Source organism: Elephantulus edwardii, unplaced genomic scaffold (assembly GCF_000299155.1).
Source record: "Elephantulus edwardii isolate Elephantulus edwardi_28Jun2011 unplaced genomic scaffold, EleEdw1.0 scaffold00199, whole genome shotgun sequence".
Classification (NCBI taxonomy): domain Eukaryota; kingdom Metazoa; phylum Chordata; class Mammalia; order Macroscelidea; family Macroscelididae; genus Elephantulus; species Elephantulus edwardii.
This window is the reverse complement of record NW_006399949.1, coordinates 3,553,319-3,566,015: the sequence shown is the minus strand read 5'-3', so window position 1 is coordinate 3,566,015 and position 12,697 is coordinate 3,553,319. Positions and strand designations below refer to the sequence as shown.

The 12,697-nt window shown below is 38.0% G+C and overlaps 1 protein-coding gene across 5 annotated transcripts in view; it reads left to right on the top strand.

Annotated features, from left to right (window-relative positions):
• TP63 (tumor protein p63) overlaps positions 1-12,697 on the top strand; it is a 329,984-nt gene that overhangs the window by 246,738 nt on the left and 70,549 nt on the right. For 4 of the 5 annotated variants that reach the window (XM_006897064.1, XM_006897063.1, XM_006897065.1 and 1 more), the window contains one exon: positions 1,636-1,890. In XM_006897064.1, coding sequence (XP_006897126.1) covers positions 1,636-1,890 — 255 coding nt within the window. Of the gene's footprint in view, positions 1-1,635; positions 1,891-12,697 lie in introns of those variants that run through there. The other variant, XM_006897067.1, reaches the window with a different exon arrangement.

Genomic DNA, 12,697 nt, shown 5'->3' with positions numbered 1-12,697 from the left:
CGATTGGCGCAGGATAGAGCAGGGTTTAGGGCTGTTGTGCATAGGGTCGCTATGAGTCGGAAACGACTCGACGGCACATAACAACAACAACAACAACCACAGTTCATAAGGAGTTGTGCTTCTTAGCCAAAGGCTACATGTTTTAAGTGTTTGAAATCTAATAGTGGCTCCAAGGGAGAAAGATGGGTAACCTTCTATGCCAAATACAGCCTCAGAAATCTAATGGAGGTTCAGCTATGAACTGGTTCCAACTTGAGGGAAATGAGGTTTTGTTTGCTGTTGTGTTGGGTTGTTGGTTTTTTTGTTTTGTTTTGTGTTTTTAGCCATCCTCTTTTCTTCTTTTTGTTTTACCTCCCCTGCTCAGCTTTGAAGAAACAATGAGACTTCCACATGCCAGGGAAATTTCACAAAGGAAAATAATGTGTCATGGCATGCTTAGCCCCTTCTGGAAACATGTTAAATTTGAGTTCAGGAATGATGCTCTTGTTATATATGGTAGAGTCAGAACTGACCTGTAGATGACCCTCCAGCTGGTTTTCAGAGGCAGTTAATCGCATGAGAGGAGATTGCCCATCTTTCCCCCACAGAGCAGCTGGTGGTCTTGAACCCCACGCTTTCGGGATTGCAGTGAAGCTTCTTGCCACTAGGCCACCAGAGCTGAGGATTCCTTATTTGATCAGGCTCCTAGATATCATGGAGAAGGCAGACCACTGGAATTAGCACTGGATGAATTGGTTTCAAATCCTGACTTCTTTTTTAATACCCAAATTATTTGTCTTCTCTAATAGTTATGCAGTTAAGTTTTTCACAAATTAAACGATAAACACAATTTTTGATGAATATTTTATGAGCACCTGCTCTGTGCTCTCTAGACTATGCATATAGAAGACTTCTAGAAGTGTCTGGTAGAAGGAGCTATGTGACCTTATATGATTCTGAGTGATATCAAGGGTAAAAGTTACCAAAAGATACCAAAGCTGTGTCTTACTCACACTGCTCTATTTCAAAAAATAATAAATTGCTCAAAAGAATGAGGATATTGGAAACAATACCATATTTGGATGTTATACTAACATGTGACCTTTTTAAAGTTTATAGTTGGTTCTCCCTATTCCTGCTATTCTTGTAAGCCCCCCTCATACAATTGGTGCCAATTGGAGACAATTGGTGCCCTCACACACAATTAGGATTACTGGAGTGAAAGAAAATTTGAACCTCATATAATTTTCCTTCTCACACTAAAATTTGATGCTAAAACCCCCTGGAGAACATGTCTACCAAATGCTATTTCCCAATGTGAATGCCATGTCAGGGAGAAAGAAAATATATCAGCGAGTATTAATTTAAGAGAATTTTTGAGCCAGTACTGGGCATGGCACATTTTTCACACAATTTGTCAAGACCAGGCCTACTTACAAATGCTTTCAAGGAGTCCCCATCTCAGATGGCCCCATGTAACAGCAATGTGATCAGTGAGAATCATTACATGTCTCAGACTTCTTTCTCTTGAAGGGTCTGTATCTCGAAAATGGCTTTTTAAAAACTTGGATATGAATGCATGTACCGGGTGAGAGCTCGCTTGGAGCGATGATCTGCGATTTAAATGGATAACCTCGGGGTTTCTGTGTTCTGCAGCCACAGTACACAAACCTGGGGCTCCTGAACAGCATGGACCAGCAGATTCAGAACGGCTCCTCATCCACCAGCCCCTACAACACAGACCACGCGCAGAACAGCGTCACGGCGCCCTCGCCCTATGCACAGCCCAGCTCCACCTTCGACGCCCTGTCGCCATCACCAGCCATCCCCTCCAACACCGACTATCCAGGCCCGCACAGCTTCGACGTGTCCTTCCAGCAGTCAAGCACAGCCAAGTCCGCCACCTGGACGGTAAGACCACCGGCCACTTGCATCTGTTGTTAAGCAGGACCATCAGGTGCAGGCATCAACTTTCAGCACCATATAATAAGAACTTTAAGAACGATAATAATGTGGTAATTGCTTCTCAGAACTTAAAACATCAGTATTAGGTGGTAGAACACATTCCTCTTTCCTCATCCCAAAGACATTTTTTTGTTTTCTTTTTTTAGAATAGTTAACCAGAGAGAGAAAGAGACAAAGGAAAAAGGAGAGAGTAAGAGAGAGACTGAGAGTTGTGTGAGAGAGATTTCAGCCAAGTTTCCACCCCTACTCCCCTCCCCCAACTTTACACTGTCGTCAGGTTCTCCCAGTGAGCTTACTGGAACGTGTAATGGAGAATGCCAATGTAAGGTAACCTAACATTAGGATATTTGCTTCCAATCCCCAGAATACAAGGTATCTTACAGGAAAAGAAATGTCACATGACAATGTAATAAAATAAGTTTCATTTTGAAAGAAAGTGTAAATTTGTGTATACATAAAGTCCTCACTAAAGGAATGACAATTTATATATATATATATATTTTACATCTGTGAAGATTTTACTCCTCAAAAAAAAGTGTGTAAATCTATTTATCAGGACCCTGAAGAGGTCCAAAGAGATTCTGATTTAGCTGGAAACTCAATACACAATTTTTTTGCATGTGTGACTTTTGAAAGAAAGTATAGGTTATTTTAAGCAGATTTACAGGTACAGGGTTATTTCATTTCTGTCAGAAGGTATGTATGTATTTAAACATGGATAAAGCCCAAATAGAAGAAAGAAACTTATAAGGTTTTATTTAATTGTTCAGTCCAAGGAATGATACAGATGTCAGTAGCTTGTATGTTTGTCATACAGTTTTAAGCATTCATGGATTATAGAAATGTTTTTAGATATCAAATTTGGCCCCTCTCCCATGTCTTGTTTACCTCATACTTTTGGTCTCCCTCAAATTAATAGTCTTGGAAATTAAAACTACAGGTGAGTAAATTTAGTCGGTAAGCTTAAGTAAACATTGATTTAGTCCTCTGAAGCAATACTTTGCTGAAGAGTCTCTGGGAAAACCATTTTCTCAATGAAACACAATGTATCTTAGAACAGCAGTCACCTATTATCTCCTGTAGCACAATATATGTTGGACTGCTGATAAACAAAGTTTTCCATTTGAATCCACCAGTGACTCCATGGGAAAAAGATGGATAATCTCCTGTAAAAATTTACAGCATTAGAAGCTCAGTGGTCACCATGAGGCAGAATCTGCTCAAGGGTGATGGGTGTGATTATTATTTTTTTTCTCCTTGAACATTTGCAATCACTGATCTTTAGTATGAACGTTTATCGGTTGACACACTGACTCAGAGTGCTGTTATATTATAAACAGGTACAACTCAGGGCATGCTGGGTGTACTTAGGACCACTGAATAACTAATAATTTCTCTTTAAAATGGTTCCCTAACCCTTAGTGGATAACTTGTACATTACAGAATTTATCTTCTCTCCTCTTAATATTGAAAGTCTTTTTTCAGTCTGACATGTCTCAACACATATCTAACTCATCCCCACTCAGAGTATCTTCTTTTAAATAATTCACCTGTCTTCTGCACAGGTCAGAGAACATCTACTTAAAATGTAGAGTAAAAAGAAAAGACAGTGTTGGGGTGTGGACAACACTGATAATATATTCTTAAATGTGATGCAGTGTTATCAGTACCTTGGCACACAGAAGTAATGGGAGCCAGAGAACCTAAATCCTTGCCTTGCTAATCTGCATGATGTTAAGCCAAGTCACGTCAACTTTCTAGAACACAAGCTCTCTGCCTCTGTTCAATGAGGAGAGTGAAACTTGTCTTTCCTCAGATGAAATGATAATGTTAATAAATCAGCATAGAACGTTTCCAAGAGACACTTAGGTTCTAATCAGATATGTTTCTCTACCCTTAACTAAATGACATTGGTTAAATGGTTTCATCCTTGCGATAATTTCCATCTACTTCACTTCTCTGTTGTTTACTCTGGAGACTTTATAGACTACACTTCACCTCAAACTTATTGCCGAGGAGTCCAAAGCAACTCATAGCTGACCCTCGAGGAGGTTTTTAGAGACTCTAAATCACAGAAGAGGAGACTACCAATCATTCTCCCATGGAGTGGATTCTAACTGCTTGCCTCTGGTTGGCAGTACAACCCACCAGGCTGTGAGAGCTCCCCATGGGAATTGAATTAAATATCCATTCCCATTTATTAAATTTAGATTTTTACTTAAACTTTCTTATTTTAGGCATATTTATATTTCTTCTAAATTGTAGGCAGTGGTACCCTACTGTTAATTGTTATTGTTGTCAGAGTCAGAATTGAACCATACCTCACCCTCCGTGGATTTTCAGAGGCAGTAAATCTCATTGGAGGAGATTTCCCATCTTTATCCCTTTGGGATTGCAGAACAGCTTCTTACCACTAGGCTACCAGAACTTCCTGAGTAATCCGAATAGTGGCTGCTATTACCCAAAGCTGTGGATGTTCTTGGTCACTGATACCTGTCTTTTGCACATAGCAAAACTGAACCCTGAGCCAAGTGTTCTATCTTCACACTTTCATGGATTTCAAGTTTTTAAAAGTATCATATTATATATTTGAGCATTACTTGAGCATCATAGGCAAGGATGTTACCCTAGTTTCAGGAAACAACCAGAAGTAAAGGTTTTGTGGATAATAGACAACCAGGAGAGAGAAGCCAAATCTAATCATTCCAGCTGAAGGCTCTCCTTCTTCCAGTTGAAAGGCTCTCTCCTCTTGATTGATGGAAGGCAGTTAGAAATGGCAGCTGACCCTGCTAATGTGGAGCTGGTTCTTATACCCTGCAGTCCAGATGATGGAGGAATTTTTATGTCAAGATTACATAGCACCTCTTTCAAAGACATCTGTGTATCTGAAAGGCAATTTTCAAAAGAAAATACTACACTTTAAAACTGCTCACAATCTGGAAGCAACAGAAGACCCACTTATCATTAGGGAGAGGCCGCAATTCTGATAAATCTTTCAATTTCTTCTTAGTCCCATGTCAGTCTCCTTCCAGGTTATTTTTGCCTCTTGAAAACCCCCTGGAAGGTCAGCTATGGGTTGATTCCAACTTGATGGTACACAACAACAACAAAAACAACCACATTTATTACTTGTTTCCATTTGCCTTGAATTCTTCTTTTCCATTTCTGGTTTTACTTTAGAAGTGAAGAGAGTCAAACTGTAAATGCTTTTTTAAAAAAATATCTTGCTTTTTGTCTATTGTAAACAAATGAAATTGTGTTTCTTTTGTAAATAATATTGTAAAAATATTTTAGACTCTTTTCAGGGAAATAGTGACAACACTCCCCACCCTCCCCAGCTTGTATTTTCAATGTACTCTACACAAGTGCATGTTCATTCTCTCATATCCTATTTTCATAGCTTCATTGTCACTAGTTGTAGGGGCCTAGCATTTAAAATAAAGTTATGCTAGTCTAGTATGGTAGTTGGTCATTATTACCTACAGATGATAGAGTGGTAGTGTGGAGATGGTAAGACATGTAAGCACAGATCTCAACCTGCAAACTTGCTAACAGCTGATGTGAGCTTCCCAAAGAATTCAGTCTCTCTGATTCTCACTTTATTCATTTACAAGTGGGGATGTTAATACTTTGCTTAACCTGAGGACTAGAGACCTTGTGTAAAATACAGTGTTTCATAGGCACTCAGTGTTTATTGTTTTTTAGTTGGAATCTTTCTTGTTTTGAGAAGTTTTGCTTAGTAATAATTTGAGAGCATGCAAAAAAAGATGTTTAGTACTTAAAAAAAAACACCAAACCTTTGAGGTCATTAACATGCATATTCCAGCCCCAAGGGACTTTGATACTATCCACTATCCAAATATATGCATCGATGACATGGAGATAAGAGACTTTCCCAAATGCGCACTCTGCGGCTGCCTGTGCCACATGCCCTGCCCTGCCCAAGAGCAGACGCAGGCCATCCTTGCCAACACGAGGGTGGCCCTCTCCCAGATTTAAGGATATATGCTCGTTAGCCATAGATTCTTGATTTTTATTTTAGGTATGCATTGTGGTAGTAGTAGCAGTAGTCATTGTCATCCCTGAGATAAACAAGGGGCCCAGTGGGCTCCATCTATTCACTTGCCTGCATAGTAATCCATACTGCTAAGGTAATGGGAATCACCTAGTCACTCACTAACGGGGACTAGTTAAAGCTGTGTGACCCATTCATATCACAGCCATTTAATGGCTACATGGCTATTAGAAAAGAATCACATGTGCTGATATGGAACACTTTGGGAAAGGTTTCTGAGGAAATGGTAGCTTTCTCTGGCACCTGCTTGAGAACTGAATGGGTGATAATGACCACCACTTCCGAATGTGGCGTGTTTGTTATCTTTCCGCTTGACTCTAATATGAGGCCTGTCTGTGAATTCATCTGCCTTGACCATGACTGGAATCACCTTTGTCAGTTTGACAACTGTTTCCTAATAACCCAGGAGCCACTGCAAACTCTCAGTCCTGGGAAGGCTCTCCCGGTTAGGGTTTTTTGTAGTGCTCAGGCAGAGCCTGTTAGGTATGTGCCTGTTAGGCAAGTGGTCACTTTTTGCTGTCCCCTGACATAGTTCCTAGCACAATACCCAGCCATAGACCCTTAATAAATATTTTAAAAACTTACACACACGCACACACACACATACAGAGAGAGAGAGAGAGAGCGCGCGCAAAGAAAATAAGTACAGTGGCAAGCACTACTATCAGTCAGCACTGACTCTGCTGTCTATGAGCTTAGTCCCTTCTGCTTCCACTCATGGTTTACAGAAAACATTCTTCCTTTGCTTCTCCTTGTGGAATCAGCCATGTGTTGTGTTGGGGACTTTGAAGAATCTCACTTGAGCAAGTCCAGAGATTAGGGATGTGGCGTTTGCAAGGGAACAGCCAGTTCCCGGGAGAGTTTCATTGATTCCAGCATATCATCCTCTTGCGCGCTCTCTCTCCCTTTGACTTTGCGGGTGTGCTGGCTGCCTGGGGCCCACCCTTTCTGTCATCAGATTACCTGTAATGTAAGACTGCCAGAATAATGCTGCCAGCTCTGCAGAAATCTAATGCAAGCAAGCCCATTGCATGGTCCTCTGGAATCTCCAAACTCTCAAGAATAGCCCATCAAGAGGACATGGTGTCCAGAAAACTTTTTGTATGGATAATATGACCTACCAGCTGCCTTTCAAAAAGAAAGCCCTTCTGCCCTCAAAATGAGCTGTAACGGAAATTTGATGTAGCTCTCTGTTAGTGTTGGGGTTTTTTGTTTTGTTTTAAATATCATTGGAGAAGGGACAGGGGAGAAGTCAGTAGACTTGGCTCCTGTCAGTGATAAATTTGGTAACCAAAACAAAGTTATTTTCATGTCTCACCATAACTGTCTTGTGAATCACCCGAAGTACATAGAGGGGTACTATTTTGTACTTCTCCTGTGATGACAAAATGTATAACACTGAGCATATTAGCCTATTTCCAAGTTATTTCTTCGTTCACAGTTTTGCTGATTAATGAAATTACTGAAATGCTTGGAGATTCTTGGTGATTGTTCAATTTATTTACCAAACTCTAGGTTTTGAATTTTAAAATAAATGTCTAGGGTATGTTGCAGAGGTTCCTCTGCAGTCTAAAGTGAATAACTTAATCAGCATGTTTTTCCCCCTAATTTGTTTTGATTGCCTCTAGATAAATGTATTTGTGATAAGCCAGTTTTACCTAATGTAATGTTCTTCATCCTCCCACGCACTTCTGAGTGATTTATTGAACAGACTGTCGAGTTCCCATTTAAAAGAAAAAGTCGTGATCCATATTGGAAAGGGTGAAACCAAGTGACTCCTTAGAGGCTAGGATTTTGAAGCTCCAGCTCACATACACAGGACACGTGGCCAGAGGCACCAGTCCTTGGAGAAGGTTATCATGCTTGGAAGGGTGGAGGAACAGCGCAGGAGAGAAAGATCCTGCATGAGATGGGCTGAGACAGTCCCTGAGGCAATGGGGGTGGGCATACAGGAGTCAATGAGACTGGCTCAGCACAGGGCAGGCTTCAGAGTTATTTTACATAGGGTCAGTATGAGTCGCAGTCAACTCATTGCACATAACAACAACCTCATTGATTCATTGCATCTGAATATTGCCAGAACAAACCACTGATTGGCAAAAATAGCAACAACCTACTGAAAAATGAAGTAAACCTTTCATTTCTTTTTCTAACACAACAAGAGTAACTCCCCTTTTCTTCTTATTCCCCTCCCTCTCCCTTCTCCATGTCAGCATTTGCCCACTCCACACCCTACTTACCTCCTCCCCAACTTCTTAGGTTCTCGTTGTCCAAAGAAACCCCACTGCTGTTGGGTGGATAGGTCTCATGGTGACCTTCCAACAGAATCCTCAGGCTATAAATCTTAATAGGAAAAAACTTCTTCATCTTTTTTCCCCACAGAAAGCCTGGGGTATTTGAACTGCTGACCTTTCATTTAGCAGCTCAGCATTTAACTCATTAGACCACAAGTGCTCCTTAGGCTATTATTAATAGTGGTCAGTTTGTTACTGTTAGTATTCGCAGCTCCTGAGTATCTTATTTTCCACCGAGTTTAGCTTTCTCTACTGGTTAAAAATTTTTTTAAAAAGATAATATAGAGAAGACAACACATAAATCAATCAAAATGGAAATTTTCACAAAAAATGTGAATAAAATCAGATTCTTTACAGTTAAAATAATTCACTTTGACAAGTTATACCAGAGATATAACAAACAAGTATAGTATATATAAAGCATATATATATAAATTATATAGATAGAACTATATAAAGATTTTTACATACATAAAATATTTATATAAAATGTATATGTAATTTAGGAGCTCAGGTAACATAGTCTATAAAGAGTTGTAATGCTAACTGAAACACCATATCTGCCTTGTAGCTCAATACATTTGAGCCTTGCACTCCCACCCCCACCACCACCCCCAGTGACTCCATGGGGAAAAAAATAGGCATTGTCCTTCACGGTGATTCATTATCTAAGAAAATCCCCTGGGAGAGGTCAGGTATGAGTTTGTTATGACTTGACATCAATGAGAGCTGTTTTTATATAAATTTAAAATGCTATAAGCCAAACAAACAGCAAAATAGTATGCAGGCTGCAGAGGATTGTTTGCATTTTTAAATAAAAGTAATTAGAAGCTAAATAAACATATTAAGGGGAAAAAATCTACTCGTAGATAGATCTTATTCAGAAGTAATAAATCTCTTTTCCTTAAAATTCACATACGAGACTATAAAAACTCATTGCCAGTCAAATGAAATGCTCCTCAGAGCAGCACAGACTGGAAGTATCTCCTGAACTTTCCAGTGCTGTAATCTTGTGGGATAGACTGTCCCATCCTCACAGACGGCTACTGGTGAGTTAGAACCATCAGTTTCTGGTTAGCAGGTGAGCATTTTATCCACTGCATCAGCACGTATCCTTAAAATAAACTAAGTTCTGCCTTTTTAAAGTAGATTTTTCTCATTTGCTTTTGTTGCAATAAATGATCTTCTTCCCTCTTTAATCTTAAAAAAAATGTATTAAACAGAAAATCTAGTTCTGTGGAGTATTGGCTCCTTGGCATGCAAGGAAGTTTTTACTGAGGGTTTGTTTTTGTTCCTCTATAACACTGGGATATATGTGGAATTCTGTAACCAATGCTCTAAGAATGTCCAGAACTCTAATTAGAAAAGAACAGCAAGATTTAAAGACTTTCAAATCAGTTTTTCTCAGCTTACTAACTGATAGTTTATTTTTAATTGGCACATAGAGAGTGTGCTGGAACAAAACATACTTGGAAATTGAGGCATAAACAAAGAATAATGTCATAAGAATTATTTTTAACGACTCAAGAAAAATATGTCATTAAGCTCAACAGAGATCCCTTAAAATGACTGTGAACTTATAATCAGCCCTGAATGACGTGTGGCATTTATTGTGGGATTGCTGCTCTTGCTGCATTCCCATATATGAGTTTTGTATCTTCACCTCCTCTTTGCATCCCCCCCTAAATTAGCCATTTCAGCCATATGACCAAGCTCTGTGCAATAGTTTCTCATCCGTTCTGGTAGAGAAGAGCAGACTTCTCGTGAATGTTATTTAGCAATCAGCTGTCATGAGTAAAGCCAATTGCAACTAAAATAAAGCCTCATGACTTTGTATCATGAAACTTTATTATGTTCATTCCGGTCTCTGTGACCAAAATGAGGTCTGAGATAGCAGAGGGGTTTTTTTGCCCACAAATTTCTACTTCTGATTCTTAAGATTGAAGAGTTTACTGTACAGCAACAGTAAGACAAAGCTGAGATGCTTTGAAACCCTTTGTAGACCAGGGATGTTTTTTAAAATATGGGGTCCTGTAATTAGAGACACAGATAATGATCTTGGTCTTTTTTTTAATTCTTAGTAATGATTTCAATCTTTATCACTAGGCTCCTCTCAGCTGAACTTGAGAATGTGTGTAAACTTAAAAAGAAAAGGTGATAGTAGCCAGATACTCTAAATCTAATGTATTATGACATAAATTAGAAACAGATTCTGGCTATACAAACACAAAACACCCTTTTATTTTAATAATAATGATGAAGAGTCATGGTTTCTTAGTTAAATATATATGTAAATATTTTGCCAGCTTGTTAGTATATTAATTACAAAGTTCAGAAGAATAAAGACTAAACTTTTTAATTTTATTTAGGCCTACTTAAACTATTTTCAAGTTCACTGATCGAACGAGAACCCCATGAAGGGTTCCTCATTCATTTTTTTTTGTTTTGCTTTTTGTGTTATTTAACCAGTATTATCCGCACTAAGTATTGTGAAAAATATAATGGATAAGATGAAGACATCATTTCAAAAGACGCCTGGCTTTCTTTGATTGGTTTCCAAGTTGAATTAAATAGGGAGAATAATGATTACTTAAGGGTCCTCATTTAAATTTAAGAAGTCATCTGACAGACTCTTAAAAGAGTGAGACTTATTAAATAGAACACAGGACTCAGAAGGAAGACTTTTGGGTACTGACAAGCTATGTGATCTGGGGCAAGTTACTCCTTCTTGTCCCATCTGATCTGTTAAATTGGCAGCATCGTCATATATATCTGGCAGGATCGTGTGAGGCTCAATTAAAGTTTATAAAGTGCTTGAAGAGCCTGCGAGGTGAAACTCTGAAGACAAAATATGTTGTTAACTCATTCTGAATGTGTGGGGGTTTTATTTTCTTGCTTGAGTAAGGCACCATAACCAAACTTAACAAGCCAGAGTTTTCTGAGATTGTCCATTTACAGGATGACACTAAATGAAGCCCTAGCTCTGTAGACATAAATGTATATTCACACACACAAATTTTATCTATTATCTATCTATCTATCTACCTCCCTAGAAGTAAGAATGAGAAAGTATCAAATGAATATATATATATATATACTCCTTAGTAGTAAATGTGGAATGAAATATGTATACATATTTTTTAAAAAATATTTGTATCTGGAGACATGCTTAATTAAATGCTATAATCCTTAATCAGTTACTTATAAAATTGTCACTATCTTATTAGTAATACTTCTGTAAAAATGATGAGAAAAGTTTTAAATTTTGATAGTTTTTACTAGACTGTAAGAACCACCAAAAACTTTCTTCTCTTTAAAAATGCAAAATAAAAGTACACATTTAAACACATAAGTATGCTACTCCTTTTGACTAACAAAGAAATTAGTTTTTGATAATTCTGACACCCCCTCTATTTTTTTCCTTCCATAGCTGTGTATTAATCCTGATTTCTTTCAATTGCTCATGGGAAATCCTGGAGTTAAAATAGTCTGTACTTTTTAATACCAAGCTATCTTTCTCCCAGTCATGTTCATTGTGTTTTATACAGCCATTCATATACACTGAGTTTCATTCATGTACATTAATGCATTATGTAATCATTCATATATATATTAGTGTATATAATTAGTTACTGTTGATCTATGCCTCTTATCACCCTGTCCCTTCAAGTCCTCATTCCTTCTTTTCTATTTCTTTCCCCTGCCCACTAACCTCTGCTATCCTAGTGATTATACCCTCCCCCTGCTTTTCCACCTCAATTCTACCCTTCCCCTCCTTCATAAATAAACTCCAAGAAAAACACTTAATTTATTTTCTTGGAAAAGTAAATCATAATTTCCCATAGGAGCAATACTATAATTATGGATTATATTTCAGTATGATTATGGATTATATTTCATACCTAGGATTTATTGTCAAGTAAGTAAGTCATAGATATGATTTATCTGTGTATCATAAATGTAAAGCTGTGACTACTATAAACCACTCTAATTAATTCAAACAGCAAAGTTACTTTCACAGTCCTATTACATTTGTTTAAATATCTTATACTCCTTGGCAGACAGGATTATTTGAGAATATTAACTTTTCATACTGTTACTTTTTAAAAAACTTGACTTATCCAAAATTGATACACTATTATAATAAACATTTGACATGTTGCAACTTTGATGTATTTGACATATATATTAACGAATATAGAGAGAAACCTATCTGACTCAGAATATTTTGAGAAGTCTATATGGATTAACATATGAGCAAGAGCCTATGGTGATGAAGGAAGAAGTTCAAGCTGCTTTGAAGGTAATAGCAAAAAATAAAGCCCCAGGAATAGATGGTATACCAATTGAAGTATTTCAGATAACAGCTGTTGCCCTGGATGTG